The sequence below is a fragment of the Chrysemys picta genome, chromosome 13, assembly GCF_011386835.1.
Source record: "Chrysemys picta bellii isolate R12L10 chromosome 13, ASM1138683v2, whole genome shotgun sequence".
NCBI classification, from domain to species: domain Eukaryota; kingdom Metazoa; phylum Chordata; order Testudines; family Emydidae; genus Chrysemys; species Chrysemys picta.
In genome coordinates this window covers 27129726-27153898 of record NC_088803.1, presented here as the reverse complement: position 1 = coordinate 27153898, position 24173 = coordinate 27129726, and the positions used below count along the sequence as shown (strand labels likewise).

The 24173-nt window shown below is 47.2% G+C and overlaps 2 protein-coding genes across 4 annotated transcripts in view; one reads left to right on the top strand and one right to left on the bottom strand.

Annotated features, from left to right (window-relative positions):
- The window catches only part of NECAB3 (N-terminal EF-hand calcium binding protein 3), a 137050-nt gene that overhangs the window by 86834 nt on the left and 26043 nt on the right, over nucleotides 1–24173 (top strand). The window lies entirely within an intron of this gene.
- ACTL10 (actin like 10) lies at nucleotides 12730–14046 on the bottom strand. Its single transcript, XM_065565708.1, has one exon. The coding sequence runs from the start codon at nucleotides 13934–13936 to the stop codon at nucleotides 12818–12820; it is 1119 nt and encodes a 372-aa protein (XP_065421780.1). The 5' UTR covers nucleotides 13937–14046; the 3' UTR covers nucleotides 12730–12817.

Here is a 24173-nt window from a genome sequence, read left to right as displayed (position 1 = left end):
GCCGGAGCTCCAGCCGGAACACGGCCCGATTCCTGGGGGCGGGGCTTGCTGCAAGCCCCGCCCCCAGGAATCCGGCCCCACTCTTGCTAAAGCCGGCCCTACCAGTGAGGGGGGCACAGCTGGCTTTATGCCATTCTTGCCATCCCCCAGTCCTAGGGGACGCTGGAGGCCATTTCAGCCCCCAGTACAAGTGAGAACCGTCTCGGGGCTCAAGTTGCTTTAAAATGGTGGGTGAACCTTGTGCTAACCCATTGCACAGGGGGTGAATTTCACCCTGTATGTGGAGTTTCACTAAGAGTTTGTCTGGCCAAAGATCCCTTCCTTTTCACCTCAGCAAGTGATGGCAGGCATTTCCAGGGAGCACTGGTAACTGCGGGGGCTCAGGAAGGCCATCTGTTCATTCCCAGTGAGGAGCAGCTGTAGCAACAACAGGAGACAAGGTAATCATCCCTAAACCTCCGTGCTGTGAGGTAACCGCAGCTTCTCATCAGCCAGAGCAGAGGAGGGGATGGAAGTGCAAGTCCCTTTGGAAAGAAGAATTCTGTGCCAGCTGGAAGGTGGCTGTTAGCCCAGTGGAATCCAGGTATAGCAAAATGAAACATTGTTGATTTTGCAACCTTAATTCACTTTTGTGGACATTCACTCATTTTAATTTGAGGAAAGGGGCAGTAACTTGCCCAAGGTCTTGCAACAAGCCAGTGGCAGGGCTGAGGTTAGAACTCTATCCATTGATCCGCCCTGCCTCCTAGTCATGGCTCCTGGACTCGAGACCATTGGTCTGTTGCGACATTCCTGTCTGACATGTGAACTGTTCACAAACGTGGATGTGTATAAAAGCCCAGGTGTGGGTTCTCCCAAATCTACAGCCCCAATGAGCAGGACTGAACAAGCCCTCAGGCGTTAGGCTTGAGTGAGCCTGGATCCTCATTATATACAACACTCGCCCCCTCACCCCCCCTCGCCCCCCCCGCACAGACGTTTCGCTAGCAAATTCACAACACCCAGTAAGGGGAAAAGTCTGACAGGCTTCTGATATTTTCGGTGATTCATTTCTCCTCCAGTCTGAGTGACTCAGAGTTCACACTGAGCGGGGAGCCAGTGATTTGAAGGGGTTCACCATTTCATGATGTTCCTCTCCCCTCCTTGTTCTGGCTGAGCAGTGTTTGAACACAGCAGATCTTCTGGCTGTAATTTGATTTGAGGCTGGAAAGTTTGAATGGACTGGAAATTAGAAGTGACTCAGAAAGGAGCTCAGTGACTCACTGCAGATAGGATACTAGAATCATAGAATCATAGAATATCAGAGTTGGAAGGGACATCAAGAGGTCATCTAGTCCAACCCCCTGCTCAAAGCAGGACCAATTCCCAGCTAAATCATCCCAGCCAGGGCTTTGTCAAGCCGGGCCTTAAAAACCTCCAAGGAAGGAGACTCCACCACCTCCCTAGGTAACGCATTCCAGTGTTTCACCACCCTCCTAGTGAAATAGTTTTTCCTGATATCCAACCTGGACCTCCCCCACTGCAACTTGAGACTATTGCTCCTGGTTCTGTCATCTGCCACCACTGAGAAGAGCCGAGCTCCATCCTCTTTGGAACCCCCCTTCAGGTAGTTGAAGGCTGCTATCAAATCCCCCCTCGTTCTTCTCTTCTGGAGACTAAACAATCCCAGTTCCCTCAGCCTCTCCTCATAAGTCATGTGTTCCAGACCCCTAATCATTTTTGTTGCCCTCCGCTGGACTCTTTCCAATTTTTCCACATCCTTCTTGTAGTGTGGGGCCCAAAACTGGACACAGTATTCCAGATGAGGCCTCACCAATGTCGAATAAAGGGGAACGATCACGTTCCTCGATCTGCTGGCAATGCCCCTACTTATACAGCCCAAAATGCCGTTAGCCTTCTTGGCAACAAGAGCACACTGTTGACTCATATCCAGCTTTTCGTCCACTGTGACCCCTAGGTCCTTTTCTGCAGAACTGCTACCTAGCCATTCGGTCCCTAGTCTGTAGCAGTGCATGGGATTCTTCCGTCCTAAGTGCAGGACTCTGCACTTGTCCTTGTTGAACCTCATCAGGTTTTTTTCGGCCCAATCCTCTAATTTGTCTAGGTCCCTCTGTATCCGATCCCTACCCTCTAGTGTATCTACCACACCTCCTAGTTTAGTGTCATCTGCAAACTTGCTGAGAGTGCAGTCCACACCATCCTCCAGATCATTAATAAAGATATTAAACAAAACCGGCCCCAGGACCGACCCTTGGGGCACTCCGCTTGAAACCGGCTGCCAACTAGACATGGAGCCATTGATCACTACCCGTTGAGTCCGACGATCTAGCCAGCTTTCTATCCACCGTACAGTCCATTCATCCAGCCCATACTTCTTTAACTTGGTGGCAAGAATACTGTGGGAGACCGTATCAAAAGCTTTGCTAAAGTCAAGGAATAACACATCCACTGCTTTCCCCTCATCCACAGAGCCAGTTATCTCATCATAGAAGGCAATTAGGTTAGTCAGGCACGACTTCCCCTTCGTGAATCCATGCTGACTGTTCCTGATCACTTTCCTCTCCTCTAAATGTTTCATAATTGATTCCTTGAGGACTTGCTCCATGATTTTTCCAGGGACTGAGGTGAGACTGACTGGCCTGTAGTTCCCCGGATCCTCCTTCTTCCCTTTTTTAAAGATGGGCACTACATTAGCCTTTTTCCAGTCATCTGGGACCTCCCCCGATCGCCATGAGTTTTCAAAAATAATGGCTAATGGCTCTGCAATCTCACCCGCCAACTCCTTTAGCACCCTCGGATGCAGCGCATCCGGCCCCATGGACTTGTGCACGTCCAGTTTTTCTAAATAGTCCCGAACCACTTCTTTCTCCACAGAGGGCTGGTCACCTTCTCCCCATGCTGTACTGCCCAGTGCAGCAATCTGGGAGCTGACCTTGTGCGTGAAGACAGAGGCAAAAAAATCATTGAGTACATTAGCTTTTTCCACATCCTCGGTCACTAGGTTGCCTCCCTCATTCAGTAAGGGGCCCACACTTTCCTTGATTTTCTTCTTGTTGCTAACATACCTGAAGAAACCCTTCTTGTTACTCTTAACATCTCTTGCTAACTGCAACTCCAAGTGTGATTTGGCCTTCCTGATTTCACTCCTGCACGCCTGAGCAATATTTTTATACTCTTCCCTGGTCATTTGTCCAATCTTCCACTTCTTGTAAGCTTCTTTTTTGCGTTTAAGATCAGCAAGGATTTCACTGTTTAGCCAAGCTGGTCGCCTGCCATATTTACTATTCTTTCTACACATCGGGATGGTTTGTTCCTGCAACCTCAATAAGGATTCTTTAAAATACAGCCAGCTCTCCTGGACCCCTTTGCCCTTCATGTTATTCTCCCAGGGGATCCTGCCCATCTGTTCCCTGAGGGAGTCAAAGTCTGCTTTTCTGAAGTCCAGGGTCCGTATTCTGCTGCTCTCCTTTCTTCCTTGTGTCAGGATCCTGAACTCGACCATCTCATGGTCACTGCCTCCCAGGTTCCCATCCACTTTTGCTTCCCCTACTAGTTCTTCCCTGTTTGTGAGTAGCAGGTCAAGAAAAGCTCTGCCCCTAGTTGGTTCCTCCAGCACTTGCACCAGGAAATTGTCCCCTACACTTTCCAAAAATTTCCTGGATTGCCTGTGCACCGCTGTATTGCTCTCCCAGCAGATATCAGGGTGATTAAAGTCTCCCATGAGAACCAGGGCCTGCGATCTAGCAACTTCTGCTAGTTGCCAGAAGAAAGCCTCATCCACCTCATCCCCCTGGTCTGGTGGTCTATAGCAGACTCCAACCACGACATCACCCTTGTTGCTCCCACTTCTCAACTTTATCCAGAGACTCTCAGGTTTTTCTGCAGTTTCATACCGGAGCTCTGAGCAGTCATACTCCTCTCTTACATACAACGCAACTCCCCCACCTTTTCTGCCCTGCCTGTCCTTCCTGAACAGTTTATATCCATCCATGACAGTACTCCAGTCATGTGAGTTATCCCACCAAGTCTCTGTTATTCCAATCACATCATAGTTCCCTGACTGTGCCAGGACTTCCAGTTCTCCCTGCTTGTTTCCCAGGCTTCTTGCATTTGTGTATAGGCACTTAAGATAACTCCTCGATCGTCCCTCTTTCTCAGCATGAGACAGGAGTCCTTCCCTCTTGCGCTCTCCTGCTTGTGCTTCCTCCCAGGATCCCATTTCCCCACTTACCTCAGGGCTTTGGTCTCCTTCCCCCCGTGAACCTAGTTTAAAGCCCTCCTTACTAGGTTAGCCAGCCTGCTGGCGAAGATGCTCTTCCCTCTCTTCGTTAGGTGGAGCCCGTCTCTGCCTAGCACTCCTTCTTGGAACACCATCCCATGGTCGAAGAATCCAAAGCCTTCTCTCCAACACCACCTGCGTAGCCATTCGTTGACTTCCACGATTCGACGGTCTCTACCCCGGCCTTTTCCTTGCACAGGGAGGATGGACGAGAACACCACTTGCACCTCAAACTCCTTTATCCTTCTTCCCAGAGCCACGTAGTCTGCAGCGATCCACTCAAGGTCATTCTTGGCAGTATCATTGGTGCCCACGTGGAGAAGCAGGAAGGGGTAGCGATCCAAGGGCTTGATGAGTCTCGGCAGTCTCTCCGTCACATCGTGTATCCTAGCTCCTGGCAAGCAGCAGACCTCTCGGTTTTCCCAGTCGGGGCGGCAGATAGATGACTCAGTCCCCCTGAGGAGGGAGTCCCCGACCACCGCCACCCTCCTCCTCCTCTTGGGAGTGGTGGTCGTGGAACCCCCATCCCTAGGACAGTGCATCTTTTGCCTTCCAATCAGTGGAGCCTCCTTCTGCTCCCTTCCCTCAGATGGGTCATCTAGTCCACTCTCCGCATTAGTACCTGTAGAGAGAACATGGAAACGATTGCTCACCTGTATCTCCACTGCTGGTGCATGGACGCTCCTCTTTCTCCTTCTGGAGGTCACATGCTGCCAAACCTCCTCACAATCCTTCTGTCCCTGCTGCGCCTGCTCTGAATCTTCAGAACATTGTGGTCGTAGAAGCATCTCCTGACGTCTGTCCAGGAAATCTTCATTTTCCCTTATGCAACACAGAGTCGACACTCGTTTCTCCAGCCCTCGAACCTTCTCTTCCAATATGGAGACCAGCTTGCACTTTGTACAGACAAAGTTGCTTCTGTCCTGTGGAAGAAAGACAAACATGGCACAACCTGTGCAGGTTACAACAGCTGATCGCTCACCTTCCATATCACCGTCCTCTTAAGAGCTTCCTCACCTGCTGCAGGAACTACTCAGAGAAACCTGCAGATGAAAGCCTCAGTGCGCTCTCCCCACGCGAGCTCCCAGGCAAACTCCCGCTGTTAGCCTCTGCTGTTCGCTGCTGACTGCCCTTATATACCAGTCAGGCCCACTCAAGGCCCACCTGGAACAAAGCACTCCCAATTCACACTTTTCAAACAAACAAGCAAGCAATCAAGCACATGGTCAAACTGACCAACTGTCCCAGCAGCAGACACTCAGATACTCACCAACACATCCCCCCTAATGCAGCACTTAGCATACCTCCTCTCGGACAGCTCCTAGGCAAACTCCCGCTGTTAGCCGTTTTACTAGGGAAAAAGCAATAGTTATTGAGTTCACTTATGTTCCTCTCTCTCGCATGCATGCACTCCAGCTGCCCAGGGGATGAGGTCTTCTTCTCCCTGTCCAGTGCTACCACAGAAATAGTATATGGGCTCAGGTCTGTTACCCTTACTGTGCTTGAGTAGCACTTAGGCTATATCTACACTACGGAGGGCTGGTCTACACTACAAATGTAGGTCAGCTGAACTACATTGCTCAGGACTGAAAAATTTCACACTCTATGCCATGTAATTAAGCTGACCCAGACCCAAGCCTTGGGATAGACACCACTAAGTCGACAGAAGAATTCTTCCGTTGATCTAGCTCAGGGGTGGCCAACCTGAGCCTGAGAAGGAGCCAGAATTTACCAATGAACATTGCCAAAGAGCCACAGTAATACATCAGCAGCCCCCCATCCACTACCCCATTCCAGCCCCCAACGCCTCCTGCCCACCGGCAGCCCCGCCAATCAGCACCACTCCCTCCCTCCCCATGCCTCCCTCCTGCTACAATCAGCTGTTTTGGTGGGAACGGGGGAGGAGCGAAGGCATGGTAGGCTCGGGGGAAGGGGCAGGGGCCTTGGGGAAGGGGTGGAGTGGTGTCAGGACCCGGGGCAGAGCAAGGGGTTAAGCAGTGAGTGCCCCACAGCACATTGGAAAGTTGGCGCCTGTAGCTTCAGCCTCGGAGTCAGCGCCTATGCAAGGAGCCGCATATTAACGTCTGCAGAGCCGCATATTAACCTTTGAAGCCACAGGTTGGCCACCCCTGATCTAGCTACCACCTTTCATGGAGGTTGATTATGCACAGCAATGAGAGAACTCCTTCCCTCACTGTTGTACATGTCTACACTGAAGCACTACAGGATAGATAGGGCTCTTTGTTTTCATTTTTTTTTTATTTAATTTTTCCTGGGAATTTACCCTTGTTTATTACCACAACAACAAAAACAGATGAAAATCAGTGCAAAAAACTATTAATAATTTTTCTGGGTAAATACCGGGGTTTATTTTGGTGGATGGAAGGACAGCGGAGGGAGGGGGAGAAAGTATCCCGTAGATTAATGCTTTGAGTTCTGCTCATCAATGTGGTTTGCTGCTGAACTAAAACAGAACTCAAAACACAATGCCACCTCTGAGTTTAAGAGCACAATATATCTCTAATCTCCAGATAAAACTTTTCATTTGAATAAACAGTTTACTGTTGTAGACTTAGAACTATTAGCCTATAAATATTTACATTTAATAATTGGGCCACACTATTTGCGACTCATACACTCAACTTCATCCTTTTCTTCTGTTTTTGTTGTTTTAAAACTTTCAAATACTTCCTTGTGCTCTGAAATGGATCTGATACAGATCTTTGTTTTTTTTCCCATTTTAGTATGTCAGATCTTTAACCCGTTATCTGCTAACCACTTGAAATGTGTATGTGGTGAGAGTGAGATTCATCAGTACGTTCAAATGTGCGTGCACTTCAGAGCTTGCATGCGTGCCTGTTTATTGTGTGTATCTTCTAGACTAATACATAGTCTTACTTCAACAGGCAGCTTTGCATATACACACAGACTAATGTATTATCGTAATAGATATAGCTCATGCAAAATATTGTAGTTTCCTAATAAAACAAGATTTTTATCTTTTTGAATTAGAGCTGTCGATCAATTGCACGCAATTAACTCAAAAAATGTAATCGTGATTAATCGCACTGTTAAAGAACAGAATACCAATTGAAATATATCAAATATTTTTGGATGTTTTTCTACATTTTTCAAATATATTGATTTCAATTACAACACAAAATATAAAGTGTACAGTGCTCTCTTGATATTATTTTTTATTACAAATATTTTCACGGTAAAAATGATAAAGAAAAGAAATAGTATTTTTCAGTTCACCTCATACAAGTACTGTAGTGCAATCGCTTTATCATGAAAGTGCAACTTACAAATGTAGATTTTTTTTGTTACATAACTGCACTCAAAAACAAAACAATGTAAAACTTTAGAGCCTACAAGTCCACTCAGTCCTACTTCTTGTTCAGCCAATCGCTAAGACAAACAAGTTTTTTTACATTTACAGGCGATAATGCTGCTGTCTTCTTATTTACAATGTCACCAGAAAGTGAGAACAGGCGTTCACATGACACTTTTGTAGGCAGCATGGCAAGGCATTTACATGCCAGATATGCTAAACATTCATATGCTCCTTCATGCTTTGGCTGCCATTCCAGAGGACATGCTTCCATGCTGATGATGCTTGTTAAAAAAATAATGTGTTAATTACATTTGTGACTGAACTCCTTGGGGGAGAATTGTACGTCTCCTGCTCTGTTTTACCTGCATTCTGCATATATTTCATGTTATAGCAGTCTGGCTGATGTTCCAGCACATGTTGTTCATTTTAAGAACACTTTCACTGCAGATTTGACAAAACACAAAGAAGGTACCGATGTGAGATTTCTAAAGATAGCTACGGCACTCGACCCAAGGTTTAAGAATCTGAAGTGCCTTTCAAAATCTGAGAGGGATGAGGTGAGGAGCATGCTTTCAGAAATCTTAAAAGAACAACACTCCGATGCAGAAACTACAGAACCTGAACCACCAAAAGAGAAAATCAACCTTCTGCTGGTGGCATCTGACTCAGATGATGAAAATCAACATGCATCAGTCCGCACTGCTTTGGATTGTTATCGAGCAGAACCCATCATCAGCATGGACGCATGTTCTCTGAAATGGTGGTTGAAGCACAAAGGGACATATGAATCTCTAGCACATCTGGCATGTAAATATCTTGCAACACCAGCTACAACAGTGCCATGAGAACACCTGTTCTCATTTTCAGGTGACATTGTAAACAAGAAGCGGACGGCATTATCTCCTGCAAATGTAAACAAACTTGTTTGTCTGAGCAATTGGCTGAACAAGAAATAGGACTGAGTGGACTTGTAGGCTCTAATGTTTTACACTGTTTTATTTTTGAATGCAGTTATTTTTGTACATTTTGTCTACATTTCTAAGTTCAACTTCCATGATAAAGAGATTGCACTACAGTACTTGTATTTGGTGAACTGAAACATACTATTTCTTTTTTTACAGTGCAAATATTTGTGATAAAAAATAATTATAAAGTGAGCACTGTATACTTCGTATTCTGTGTTGTAATTGAAATCAATGTATTTGAAAATGTAGTAAACATCCAAAAATATTTAAATAAATGGTATTCTCTTATTGTTTAACAGCGTGATTAGTCGCACAATTAATCACACTTAATTTTTTTAATTGCTTGACAGCCCTAATTTGAATGATATTAAAGTAGGGTGAAAATCAGAAAATGAATAATACTATTTCTAAAACCCAGGAATTTTTTGGTAAAAATCGGTTTAAACTGAAAGCGAAGGGGCTTAAGCATACACAACATAAGGGAGACCATGGGCTCCGTGTACACGCAGTGCACACTGATAGAAGGAGCTTTTTGGATGGTGTAAGAACACCAGCTCGCGGAAAGACAGTGTCTATGCTGACAGGGGCACTGCTCCGTTGACATAGCTGTGTCTACACTGTGGGGTTTGTCGGCATAGCCATGTCTGCTGGGGTGTGGTTTATATTGCTGGGGTGTGGTCCAATGTTGCTATGCTGGTATAAGTTTTAAGTGTAGACCTAGCCTGTCATAAGCAGCCCCATCAAAGTAAGTGCTGCCCAATGTAAGTGTTACAGAACTGGCCTTGCAGCTGATAGAGGTTGTGTTGGATAGTCTGCTGGGATAGAAAACTGCTGCCTGGAGTGAGGAGACAGAGGGGAGACCAGACCACTTCTTGCAGCCGGGGGTCGGTGAAGAGGGGGGTGATGGGGAATGGGCAGAGCAACCATCGATGCAACAAAGGAAATGGAGGAGCCATGGGGTGAGGGGTGAACCACAAAGGGAGGAGAAGGACAACAAATGGGACCAGTGAGAGAGTAACTCTAAGGGAGGGATTCAAAGGTTAATGAAAGAATGACATTGATGATGGTGCAGAGACCCCTGGAAAGGAGCAGGCTGGCGAAGGCAGCCCTGGGGGAGAATAGTCTAGCTCCTCTAAAGGAATATTGTAGAAAAAGGATTGCACAGATAAATAACTTGGGCTACATCTACACTACAGGGGGGAGTCGATTTAAGATACGCAAATTCAGCTACGTGAATAGGCAACAGGCAGTATTCTAGCCCAGATAATCATGTCCAGGGACAGCGGGAACACCCCTACAAACCTGCCTTTGCACACACAAACAGGCATTTCGTGTTACAAAACTTTGACAAGCCATCACATATCTGTTTCCTCAGTCACTGTGTTCCATTGCAAATGTTTGGAGGCCTGGGAAGGGGCATGAGAAGTGTGTGACTCCATTTGAAATATTGCCCTTCTGATCTCGGCCCGTGTTTTGCCTTCTGGATGATATTACTGATCATGAAAGAATTGCAAAGGGAAAGACCGCTCTGTATTATCTGAGTTTATTGTGTAGACACCAATAGAATGCTTGGGCACTGGACATCTCTTCTACAGAAAGAGTGTCAATTCTACCTCCTAGGAGTAAGTCAATAAATAATAGATTCTGTTTTAGCCACAGTCAGTCATTTGAGATGCTCATTTTCCTACTTCCTGAGCCCCCTCAGTGGTGACAATGCTTCTGCCATGGACTGTAGCCAGAGAGCTCCTCACCAAGGAGCAGGGAGTGTAGTCTGTACCAGAAAGGGACCCCCTCCATCAGGGGGTCCAGGAAACACCCCTCATCTAGTTCAAAAACCATGACCACTAGAAGCAAGACTGAGCCCATGGTCTTTCTTATGTTGTGACACCTCTGCTTTGCCTTTTCCTTGTCTCCTTTCCTTTCACCCCAGAGGGCTGAGGCTGGTGCTGGTGGCAAGCCCGGATTGTCTGCCAGCTGAGGATTTCCCATCCCTGGTGTATGACCATCACTGGGGGATGGCACAGTCCAGTGGGGGATGGGAGGTGGTTATTTGAGCTGGGATGCACAGAGCTGGTCTGGAAAGTAACAAATTTTCCCATTACTTCTCCCTTACTAGTATGAGGGCTAAGCGGGTGAATAGCCAGGGTCAGTGTATCCCTCAGAGGCCAATGGAAAGTCCACAAGGACCTTAGTAGACAAATCCAAATGTTGTGTTCAGTTTTCCCCTGCTGTGGCAGCAGAGTATGTAGTGTATGCAAGTTGTGTTTGCAGGGTATGAGTTGTGTCAATGGTAAGTGACTGTTATGTGTGTTTTCCTCTCTTCCTTTTTGTGTTTGGTTAGCCCACTGATCCCTCTTGCTAATGGTTGTAAGCTCCTTTGTCTGGTTTTGTATCCATAAAGCACCCTGCAAACTGGCAAACAATGACAAGTAATAACAGTGAATAACCTAATGGTGACATCCCGGTAACTAGGGTATGTCCTCAGTGGATACTTACAAATTTCTTCATGTAAAACAGTGTTTGAATCACACTGCCTCCTTCTCCAGATCTTTTCCTCCTACCCTTGCTTTGGCCTCCTGATTGTCTTTCTCGAGATATAATTTCTCATGCTGGGGCTTCCTCACGGTAACGGCCACTCTTCCTTGGGAGGGTGGTCAGGGTAATTCTGCTGCCTCCCGCCTCTTGGGAGATATGCCTCCGACTAATAGGCCAGTTGTAAAAGCCACCAAACTCCCACTGTGAGGTCACCAAGATGTAGTTTTGCAGTGAGTATTCAGTGACTTCCAGACTTGCCCCAGAGTGTGACCCTGAGACTTGGTCCCTGGATATGAAGAGCTGGAGTGGCGTTAAAGTCTGTAGAGGGGATAGTTGTACTGGGAACAAATTTCATTCTGCAGATTTGAATTAAGTTTGAGGCCATCCCTAAACCACTTCTGAGATACACAACCCCATTGCACTGTCCCCCGAGCAAGAAGTATCTGCAAAGAAAACTCAGCCTTTGGATTCAGTGATAATATTTCCCTTTCTCAGAATATTGCTACGCAGCAGCCTCTCTAGAGCTAAAGTGGCAAACTTAGAGTCAGACGAGAATGCTGGTATAACTCCATTAACTTCAGGGGAGCAATGCTTGCAGAGAACTGGGTCTTGAGTGTCCCTAAAATCCAAGACCAAAAATTGCCTGAGCCTCAAAACTGACAGGTTGGGTCTGGGTCCAAGGTAGAATTTTTCTGCTTGATTTGAAGAGAAATGTACAAGGGGTTCCTGAGTTATGGCATCCTAAAAATAGTATTCAGAACAGAAAAGGTCTCTTAATTTTTGTCACTTTATAAGAAAATGCGAGAGAACGAGAGAGAGAAACTTAGCTAACTAGCCTCCCCTAGCTGAGATCCGATGTCCACCACCATAGTTTACCTCATTTAATGTCAAAACCAGAATTATTAACTTTGCATTAGGAATCTTGCTATGGCAACATGGGGAAAGAATGCTTTCTATATATGCTATCACCCGCACCACTACTCTCCTCCCAACCCTGCTCCATTTGGCTCTTCTGAGTTCTGCTAGAGTGGGTCCAGTAGACAAATGGGGTGTTTCTTTTCCTGGCATTCATAAGTACAGCTCAATTAGGGATTCCTTCTACAATCTGCAGGACAAAGATCCTTTCTAGTGAAATTCAGGAACTTTAAAAAAAAAATAAGGAAATTCTCCAACAAAACTTTAAGGTGAAGTTAAAGTTGCAGCAACACATCAGTGTTGGGTGCTTTGTATCCCTGCAAGGCCCTATAGTTTTAGTGTTGTCTATACGCAAACTGGAACCAAAATAATTAAATCAGTTTTCATTCATGCCAGCTTCAGTTATTTTGGTATAAACCTATATGTGGCCACGCTTGTTTCAGATTAAGAGTGGCCACACAGAGACTTCCATTGAAATAATCATAGGTGTGAATTAAAAGCAGTTTAATTGCTTTGATTCCAGTTTGTGTATCGACAGCCCCAGAAATAGAAACTCAGGAAATCCAGGAGTAAGATGGTATTTCTCAAACAATGCACTAATATGCACTCAGATAATGATAACCTTAACTCTGCCCCTGGAGAGACGACAGGAAACTGGGATGCCAGATGCATTGCTTTTTCTTTGTTACAGAGACCTTTGCATTCCTGCCTTGGCTTTAATAGTATAGACAGAATTATATCATTTTGGGCAGACAGACTGCCAAAACAGTGGTTATTTATTAGAAACTAATTGAACTTTTTGTGCACATATGCTGCCCCGTACTCCTGGTACTCGCCCTTTGTCATCCACATATGCCGGAAGCACTTAAGTGAGGCTGCCATGGACCCTCCAGCCCAGACTGCTATACTCCTCTTTGGCGCAGCCAGAATTTTAATCCGGTAGCCTTTGCCATATAACAAAGCATCCAGCTCTGAGCACATCCTCTCAGGGAAGCCAGGAAACATTGATGAGCCCCCTGATAACACAGTATTACCAATAATGTCCCCCTTGCACTCATCCGGCACCTTCTGGAGGCTTTGGAAAGCTAAAAGGTGAATGCCTGGAGAGTTTTGGTCTAGCAGTTTTGGTTGGAAGAGTGGCTCTGGGCAGCAGAACCGCTCCTTATCCAGAGTTATCCAGTGCCCATCAGGGGTCTTAAAACCCATTGGGAACTGGTGAGCTTTGTCTTGGAGGTCTCCTTCATAGTCCATGGACACGTAGCAGCACTGCTTCTTCAGCTGGGTCACCGTCGTCTTCTGCAAGGTACATAGTAGCTGTGGGTCATTGGAGCTCTTCATCAGCAGGGTATGCATGTGCTTGGAAAGGGAAAACCCAGCCACATCCAGGCGATAGGTGGCCTTCCTCCAGATCTGCCCACCACAGATGGAAGTGACATGGGACACCCCAGCCCCGGCCTCCACAGCCAGGCCAGTGACCCTGCCACAGGAGCAGAGGGAGAGGAGCCCCGTGTTAGCCACATGCAAGGCTGGAACACCGAAGGCCTCGAAGAACACCTCGGCCACCTTCTCCCGATTGGTTGTGGGGCAGGAGGGCGAGTCTGTCATGAGCAGCGGGCGCTCCACAGGGGACGTTCTCAGTCCGCAGAAGAAAAGGTGGTTCCACAGATTTTCCATGGCTTCCCAGTCAGTGATGATGCCGTGCCTGAGCGGGTGGGTTTTGGATGCCCTGGCACTGCCTGTCCCACAGCCAATGGCAGTGAGATGGCATGGGGTCTCCCGCATCACAGCTGGGGCGGTGAGAGGCATGGACGTGGTCTTCAGCACAGACTTTGGCTTGTCCTCTCCAGCAAAGCCGGCCCGAGTGAAGCAACTACCATTGTCGATAACAATCGCGACCTTTCCCATAGCGTTATCTGCACCACCAAACTGTCTGAGCTTTATCCACTTCTGACGTCGGGATCGGGGAGACGCGCAGTCAGGAATTAGAGGGAAGAAGGGAATTGGAAAGCTTGCCTCATCCTGCAACAAAACAAACTGATTATCTATAATGTAGTGTCTAATCACATTACCAGTTAAATACAACCCCATTGTTAATGCAGGATTACAGCTGAGAAATGCAATGATCGAGAGTCAGGACATGCCCATAGGTCGGGAGGTCCTCAGCAGCGGTGACTTGGATGTGCCGTGGAGTTGCCTCCTTCTGGAGTTGGTCTGGTTGGACACTTTTGGCCATCTCGTCGTGCCTTGTCACGTAAACACAATCATGCTGCTACTTCAGCTCAGCAAGACGTTGCATTGAAACAGCCTCCCGTCACAACGGGACAGTGCTCCTAGAGCCCCAAGGAATGATCTGGGAGAATGGCAATCCAAACTGCTGCTCGGGTGCTCCTAGGCTGAGATTTTTCAAAGCTGCCTAGGGGATTTGGTTGCCCAACCACATTATCTTTAAATCTCGGCTGTAGTGCACTTTCTACAGCCTGGGGCTGGTTTTCCGACCCCAGACTGGTCATAGGGCATTTCTCTTAGCACTGCCGCATGCAAGTGGCAGCTCCCAATGTGTGTGTCAATGTGGCTTGATAACGGTCTAGCCTTGTGCGGGTACCAAGCAGAATGTGCACCATGCATGCAGCCATGAATACGCTGAATGAGCACGAGGCCAGAGATGCACTGATGCTTGGCTACCTAGGGCTAGAAAATCAGGTTCTACAGCCCTCTAAAATTATTGCCAATGTATTTGCTTAAGAATACATCACAACTCAGAGATTCTGTGCTATGAACAGAGGGTCTATGCTCTGCTCTGTATCACTTCACCCTAAAGACTTAAATAGTGCTTAGACCTTGTGCTGATTCTCCCTGAAAACTGCATTTCCCCCCTCATCAATTGATACCTGCATGCATATTGGGAAGGGCAATCTTTAATAGGTGCTAAAAATGACGGTCTGTGTGTGCTCAGTGTGACATTTTTAAATTAAATTAAATTATTGGAGATATCCTATCTCCTAGAGCTGGAAGGGACCTTGAAAGATCATTGAGTCCAGCCCCCTGCCTTCACTAGCAGGACCAAGTACTGATTTTGCCCCAGATCCCTAAGTGGCCCCCTCAAGGATTGAACTCACAACCCTGGGTTTAGCAGGCCAATGCTCAAACCACTGAGCTAGTTCTTTCCAAATCAAAACTGTGCAAACATGGCAAACTCACACATTCCTCCATGGGGGCTGTGGCTCCGTTAGAGGTAACAGTGTTCAGGCCTTTAACACTTGTCTTAGCCTATCAAATGGTCGTAGAGCCTTCCCACCCCTACCCCCCTTACACGCACCTCAGAAAGGACCGAATGGTTTTTGTTCAAATTAAAAAACAAAGCCCCCAGCTTTGGGCTATGGTGTGAAATTTCGCTCCCAAAGGAAATGTTTAAGGAAAATTGTGAGCAGCTGATAATTGGGGCTTGGCATGGAAGGATCTTCTCCACCTTATGGTGGAACCCTCTGAGAAATGAGAGTATAATACCCTCCCTGTCCTAGGGCTGTCCATGGCACACACTGATACGAGGTCACTTGGTGCTGTTGGGAAACTCTCCTAAAAATGTCTGTCCCCCCACATTGGGCCACGTTAAATAGTGCAGAACTACCCAGGATATGGGCGCACGGCAAAGGGGGTTCTGGTGATGTAGGGAGTAGAGCTGGTTGGAAAAATTCCAACTACATGTTTTTTGTCGGATTTTGCAGATTGTTGAGATCAAAACATTTTGAGGAAACGGTTTGATTTTGATGAAATTCCTCTGAAAACCTGGCAGGATCCATCAGAAACTTGCCTACTCTCTGCCCCACTCCTCAGCAGCCCACCAGGCAGGTGGCAGGGGGTCCAAAGCCTGGAAGCTGTAGGCTCCCAGGGTCCGTGGCTCTGGGGCAGTCATGCAGACAGACTGCCTTGGTGTCAGGGATCCATGGTCCTGGGCAGCCCGCCAGGTGGACTGCCCCACAGCCGAAGCTCCATTCCCCTTTGTGAAGCACTTTGAAGTTTTTGATTTTCATTCTCCATCGGAACAAAACAAGATTTCAAAATAATGAAATCCTCCATCGAAATGGAATGACATTGCCCTGGCCAGACCTTGCCGGACAACCTTGCCGGGCACCATTTGGGGTTACCTTATCTAACACGATCATATAGTTAAACCTGATGTTCTGCAGTCTCCTCCATGCCATCCTCTTCTCACTTATCTCTCCTGTTTTCTTTCTCCACCCTACACTGCCTCCGGCTCAATGGGTTGATAGCAGTGATGGCCTCATTGCTGAGAGCTCCCCTGGGCAGCTTGGCACTTGGCAAAGAAATGTTCATGCGTTGTTGAATTCCAACCCAAATGTACTCAACCATGTTGACTGGCCCTAGAAACTTCCTAAAGTTCAGATTCCCCAGCTATAAAACCCTGCAACTCGGTTTTGTCACAGGGTGAGTGTGGCCATTGGGTGCGTTCTAGGGCTCTGAAAGGGCCTTTATGTTGCATTTAGGGCACCCCTCTCTAAAAGAGCATCATTTCCTCTGGGGGAGATGTGTTGGAACTGCTCCCTGATTGCAGCCCCACACAAACCCAGATTCTGATACCCTCCCTGTTGGGATGGAGTCATGTATGGTACGACGCCCTCACCTGATGATTTCCATGTGTTCATCTCCCCTTCCCTCTGACCCCTGGATCCTCTTGGAGCTGGCCTAGGATAGATGTTAGGGTTCCCGGGTGTGGCCTGGAACTGCTGGTGAGGAAGGAGGGGTCCCAGTGGGGGGACACTGTCCTGGGAGTTCTGGAATCTTCCCCTACCCCATGTGGCTTCTGTTCCTAAGAAGGGATTGTTAGCTCCCATGACCTCATAGACCTGCGTGTGTGTGTGCTGGAACTGGTGATGCCAGTAGACTGCATTGTAATACCAAAGCCCTGACTCCTCATGGGCATCAGACCCAAGCAGCCCTTTCCACAGGTAGGGATGACACTGCAGAGACCCTGGCAAGGTCCCAGCCCACTGTCCTAAATTCAGTCATGTTGCTATGTGCTGTTAAACAGCCGTTGTGTTCCATCCAAAGGGAGGGGTGAAGTGATTCCTACACTGACAGCTTGTAAAACTCTGTAAGATCCTTTGGGATGAGAGAGGCTATTTACATTATTTATCGACAGGAAGCATGTCATGCACACTCACTGAAATGCAGCCACCTCTGTGGTGGAATGTAGGCGCTGTTTAACAATGTATAGCAACTACACAACAGTTGAGGACAGACAGGAAACTACAGGAATTGTAGGGAAGCAAGATTTGCCCAGCAAACTGTTTCATACCCCTATTCTTGCCTCCAGGGCTTGATTCTTGTTTGCTATGTTCTAGATCTCTTGCTAATAACCACACACAGCTCAGTCCCAGTAGGATAAGGCCAGTAGCTGAACGGTATTGATAGTATCCATTTAGAATTCTATTCAGAGTCCCTCACCTAGAGGTGGGGAAATGGAGAGGGCAGATGGGGCCAAATCTGGTGTTCTTTTCTTTGTCTTTACCTGAGCTTTGTCTGCATATTAATTTGGAGACAAATCCTGCAAAGTGCTGCACACCCTCAGCCCCTGTTGACTTCAGCAGGAGTTGGTGCTTAGCACAGTATCTGGCAGAGCCATGCCCGAGTAAGGAGTGCAGGACTCCACCCATGGAGAGTTATCTGCACAGAGCAGACACTTCTGCAGGAACAAAACATAAGCCAAAATAGGGAACGATCAGGTTAAAGACTATTTAGATGCTAGATGTATTCAAATTCAAATGTGGTGCTTAAACTGAAGTAATCTCAGAATCGTGAATAATTATCTTTGAGAACTCCTGGAGGAAGGCTGAGGTCCCAGAAGACTGAAGAGGAGAAAACATAGTACATATCTTTAAAAAGGGAACAAGGAGGACCCTGGGGAATTATAGGCCAGTCAGACAAATTTTGATACCTGGGAAAAATTGGAACAAATTATTAAACAATCGGTTTGTAAGCCCTTGAGGATAATAAGGTTATAAGGAATAGCCAACATGGATTTGTCAAGAACAAATCATGCCAAGCCAACCTAATTTACTGCTTTGCCAGGGTTACTGGCCTAGTGGATGGCTAGAGGAGAAGCAGTAGATGTGATATATCTTGATTTTAGTCAGGCTTTTGACACAGTCCCACATGACACTCTCATAAGCAAACTAGGGAAATGTGGTATAGATGAAATTACTATGAGGAGTTGAATGACTGCACTCAAAGAGTAGTTATCAATGGTTTGCTGTCAAACTGGGATGGTGTATCTAGTGGGGTTCCGCATGTGGAGTCCGGTCCTATTCAATATTTTCATTAATGACTTGGATAATGGAGTGGAGAGTGTGCTCATAAAGTCTGTGGAGGACACAGAGCTAGAAGGGGTTGCAAGCACTTGGAGGACAGAATTAGAATTCACGAGGAGCCTGAAAAATTAGAGAATTGAACTGAATTCAGTAAGATGAAATTCACTAAAGAGAAGTGCAAAGTTCTACAATTAGGAATAAAAAAATCAAATGCATAACTACCAAATGGGAAATAACTGGCTAGGTAGTAGTAGTGCTGAAAAAGATCTGCAGGTTATAGTAGATCACAAATTGAATATGAGTCAACAATGTGATGCAGCTGCAAAAAGGCAAAAATCATTCTGGGGTGTATTAACAAGAGTGTCATATGTAAGTCACATATAATTGCCCTGCTCTGCTCGGCACTGATGAGGCCTTAACTGGACTTCTATGTCCAATTCTGAGCACCTCACTTAAGGAAAGATGTGGACAAACTGGAGAGAGTCCAGAGGAGAGCAACAAAAATGATCAAAGGTTTAAAAAAACTGACCGATAAGGAAAGTTTAAAAAACCTGGGTATGTTTAGTCTTGAGAAAAGAAGACTGAGGAGGGACCTGGTAACAGTCTTCAAATATGTTAAGGGCTGTTATAAAGAGGACTGTGATCAATTGTTCTCCATGTTCACACAAGGGAGGACAAGGCGTGACGGGCGTAATCTGCAGCAAAGGAAAATTAGGTTAGATATTAGGGAAAACTTTCTAACTCTAAGGGCAGTTAAGCTCTGGAACAGGCGTCCAAGGGAGGTTGTGGAATCCCCATCACTGGAGGTTTTGAAGAGCAGGTTGGACAAACATCTGCCAGGGATGGTCTAGATTTGCCTCAGCACAGGGGGCTGCACTTGATGACTTCTTGAGGCCCCTTCCAGCCCTACGTTTCTATTCTGTGATTCTACTAGCTTCTGGGATGTGGCTTTCTTATTCACCAAAAACCTGCTTTGTGGGTCTCTCCTTCCTGAAGTTAAAGATCGCTGATCCAGAGCCTGGGGAGAAAGAGGGTGGCAACATCCAAATTTCTTTTACACGCTGCAAAAAGCTCTTTCTGCTGGGGCTGTCTCCTGGTTCACGCAGTGTGACTGCACTGCACAATTATATAACTCCACTCCAGAGCATGACTAGCAGCACAGATTGACAAGGAGAGAGAGCAAAGGGTAGTTTGTTAGCAGACAGGAAAGCACTTTCTAGCATGAGTTTCTAATAAAAGTCAATGTTAAATGGCTCAGCAACGCTTTTGTTGCTTTCTATCAGTCACAACAGAGGGACGTTATAGGAACACTAAGCCGCCCGTCTTGCTATATACACTACTGTAACTCCTGATCTCTGACTGATTTCCAGTCCACTGTGTTGACCAGGTGCCAGCATTTTCTTAGCCCCAGTTTCTCTGGTTAACAATGCTCTATAGCATCTCTCGATGCAGAATGGACGTCCTTGTATGTCCGTATTCCAGAGGTTTGCCCATGGAAGCAGTTGGCCCTGCACTTCCCACTCCACCAGGAAAGCCAGGAACCCACACCTTCTTGGTTCTCAGCTGATAGAGTGAGGCTCCTGTCCCCTCTTTATACAATGAGAATTTCTTCCCAAGCATTTTGCCTTTTCACCCGCCATCCTTCTCATTGGTCGATTCACCTCTCAGAACCCCCAAAAGGCTGTGAAGGGAGCTGACTCCAGGGCTAGCTCAGCAGCACTCACTTTGCAAAGCCAATTTCTTTCTCACCCCCCACCCCATCCCCCACCTCCTGCACTGTCTCCTGGAGGCCCTCTTTCCAGCCAAGGACTGCAGGGTGGGGTCATTGGTGCCAGACCCTTAGTGTAAGGCTCTAATATTTCTTGCCTTCCTCCCACGCCCCAGAACACATACTAAACACAGCCAGGCATTTGAGATGCTCGGGTTGGTTTATTTTCCCCCTTCCATGGGTTCCTTGGTTCCAGCGTGCGCTATAGTGTCGCTGGAGACAGTGACGCTCCTTGGGCTGCTCACAGCCTGGGCCATCCACTCCCAGCGCCTGGGTCTACAGTGTACCAGAACCTCACCCCGTTCTTGGAGCCCAGGGAATCCCCTTCCTCGGCCTTGTCAGACTCCACCATAAAAAACAGGGTCAGGATCCTCCTCATCTTCTGGATGTCCCCATCTCCAGCTCCCAATCGTGCTGATGAGGGGAATGGCTGTGGTGGTCGGGGAACCTGTCCCCTCTTGCTGGCTGGCTCCAATCTGCCAAAGATGTTAACTTTGCTACCAGGAGGGAGGGTGATCAGAGAGAGGGTCTTTGGGCTGTGGGACAGCTTCCCAAGAGGAGGAATCAGCACCGCTTTGATCTGTAGAATAAATGAAACAAACAACGCGTTCTGTCACATTGGCGTGGGCTGCTCCCCTGGCTCTTTGGACCTCCCGTTTCAGCTCTCCAGCCTCGGCCAGGCGCTCCTGGAGAACAGATGTGGTCAGTTACGCTGCTAATGGTTCCGCAGAGTGAAGCTACACTGGAGCTACTTCCCGGAAAGTATCTTCCCGGCGTCACTGGTCCCTTCACAGTCACCGCAGGGGCAGGGTGTTTGCTAGTTGGCTGATGGGAAATTCCAAGGCTTCTTATTAGGCGAAGTGGGTGATGGTCTTTGGGGACTTTCCCTGGGTTATGAATGTGTTTTAGGGGACCGTTCCTCAGTCCCCCTGCCCAGGGTTTTGGATTCCTGTTTCCCCGAGAGCGAAAGACAGTGGCTGGCCTAGGGGCTCGAATTCCAGTTATTCAAGAAGGATTAATATAAATACATTGTCAATTAGGAACTCATGATGGTCTTGTCACCAGCATTCCTGGGCACTGTACAATGCGGTGAACAGTATCAAAATGTACAAACCCCGACTCGACCCACCAGCGTAATGCACCCCTACCCCAAAAAGAAAGTCAGCCCTGGGCCAGCAAAAACCTAGAGAAGGGCCTTAGCCCAGAGCCAGTTATTCTAGTTTTGAAACCTGCTTATGACACAAGTCCACAGAGCAGTCAGCCTCTTTCTGGTCTCTCTACAGGAGAGATGGAACGCGGTGATAGTGTTAGGGGGTTGGAGCCTAGCGTGTGTCTGTCTGTGGCAGTTGTGTGGGGAGCGACTGTGCATGTTGTGTGGGATGAGGGGCGTGGCCAGGTGGGGTGTGAAGCTGTCAGAGAGCATTAGTGTGGATGACCCTGTAGCTCGGGCGAGTCACCGGCTGGCACTTACAGTGGACTTGTTCTTTTTCAGATAGATAACCAGTCGCCCTTTCTCCTTTTCCTTCTCCAGATCTGGGCACTTCTCCTTCTTCTCTTGCTTTGCTTTTTTCACCTTCTTTCTGGAGTTGTAATTGCCCATCTTGTGATTCCTTCCTAGCCAGCTGGTACTGCCCCTACTGAGCCAGTTGTGTCAGAAGTCAAGGAGCTTCTGTGATGTCAACCGTGGGCATAGATGTGACTTTACAATGGATGAGGTGTCTCTGAGGCTGCCTGGCCCATTGGGTCCCATTGTCCTGCTGCCTATCCCCTGGATACCATTCCCGGTCAGTGAGAGAAAGAGGCCAGGTTCTGTGTGTGTCTTTGTTTGAACTCCTCAAGGCATGGAGTGCTGGGAGCAGATTGCACTGGGTGGATCTGAATGATGCTAAGGAGACCCTCAAATCAGTTTGTGCCACATGCAGCTCGTCCCTGCCTGATAATGAGCTGACCCAGTACAAGTCACTCATATTGTGTTGTTTTGCTGAGTGGTCTCATTAAAGACAGTTCAGACGGCAGACTAAAGTATTGTTTAGTGGGCATAAGTGAAGTGGATCTGGCCCTTTATTTTAGAGATGGGATCACCTATGTGCAATGCTGCCACCACCTCTGGTTGTAACACAGCAGAACACAAAGTGCCACACTGCCCAGCGCTTTGGGATAGAAAGTAGAGACAAGTCCTGGATCCAGTGAAGCACATGGATGAATTTTAGGAAGGCAAAGTGGCCATGATGCTTGTTTAACCCTGCTCTTGCAAAAATTGACATGGGATCTTTAGTAACTACCAGTGATCGGGAAAACCTTTAGCATCCCTAGCAGCTCCCTACTTCCATGCTCAGAATGGACTGAGAAGGCAGAACACTCCTAGTGAACTACCAGCATCACTACTTGCAGTACCCAATGTCCCTGGCAGGTCTCCCATCCAAGTATAGGCCATGTCCCAGTGCTACTTAGTTGATAGGATCACAGCACCAGCTGCTCTGGCTGCAGGCAAATGGTAACTTGTCACTTCCTACTTGAGCCCTGATCTTTGGTTTTGAGCTCTCAGCTGAGAAAACAATGTGATGATGCAAAAAGGCTTATAGCTTCAGGTGGGAAATGCTGCGTTCATGCAAAAGCCCCACCAGTCTGATGTTATGTAGCTGTCTACATCAGTTGTGGCCACGTGCCAGGTAGTTAGTTAGACCTCTGATTGACAGCAGCTCAGTCCACACATCTTGAGAGTGCAAAACTGCCCCCAGGTCACTGGATACTCCCAAATGGTGAATGCAGAAGGTCAGGCCAGCATTTAAACTTCTATTTCCGAATAATATTTTCTGTGGCATTCCCAGAGTCGTCATCTGCTTTTTAAGGGAAACAAAGGAGGCTAAAAAAACTTGAGAAGGAAAAAGTACCTGAGAAGGAGAGAAATCCAGACACTGTTCTTTTAAATGGATCTAAGGATGAAAAAGAACCTTGGAGTAACCTGGACCAGTTTTAGCCATGCAACCAGAAGACAGAGAAGACTTGCTATGACACACCTAATCCATCTGCTTGTCTGACTCAGGATTGTCGCCTCCAGTATATTTAATAGCACATAGTCCACAGTCTAGTTGCAAATGCCCCATGTGAGGGTGATTCGCCACTTGGTTGGGAGGCTGAGAGATGTTACCATTAGGAACTCTTCCCTGATATTTAGCCTAAATGGTCCTTGTCTCAAATGCTTCCCTTTACTTCTAGTTCTGTCCCCTTGCACCGCCTCCAGAAATTCTCTTGCCTCCTCAGGAAGTGCTGATAGACTCTCCAGATATTTGTAGGTCGTTCTTGTGTCTGCACTCAGGAGTCAGATGTAATGGATTAGGTTCTGGACAGGGCAGTGATTCTCTCCTCCGCCACTCACGTTGTGGGTTAGAGCAAATCTCCTAACATCTCTTTGATGCAATGTCATCTGTGTCAAGGCATGTTGCGAGGGTTAATTAATGATTGCAAAGCACTGAATACAGGCTAAGTAGTGATGCATGCCTTAAGCTTTCCTCGTGTGACAGTTCTTCCAGACTTTAAATCATTTTAGCAGCTCTCCTCTGATCTCCTTTCAGTTTGTCCCTCTTCTATGTCAACCTCCATGTTCTACACCCATCATCACCAAACTTGAATAAGCATTTCCTTGCAAAGGGAAGGTGTCCAAGCTGGCTGGGGATCAGGAGCTGAGATGCCATGTCTTAAGATTGTAAGCACCACAGGTCCTGTGTCTTCTGGCTTCCCAGCCCTCTTCGTGTTGCTGCACGGTCATTAACCAGGAAAGGAGATCATCAAATTGCCAATGCCACTTTGAGGATGCAGAGCCACTGGCAGCAGCCCTACTCTGCTGCATTGTACCTCTGGAGGACAGTGTTACAGGGCTCAGAACAAAGCATGTTTATTACATCTCAGGCACATGGCATTTGAAAAAAGGGGAACGTGGAAGAAATAGATTATTAGCATATTTATAAGGAGAAATCGAACAGGCGGGAAGCTGCTGTAGCTGGTGTTAATGTAGGATTCTGCTCATTCATAGAATCATAGAAGATTAGGG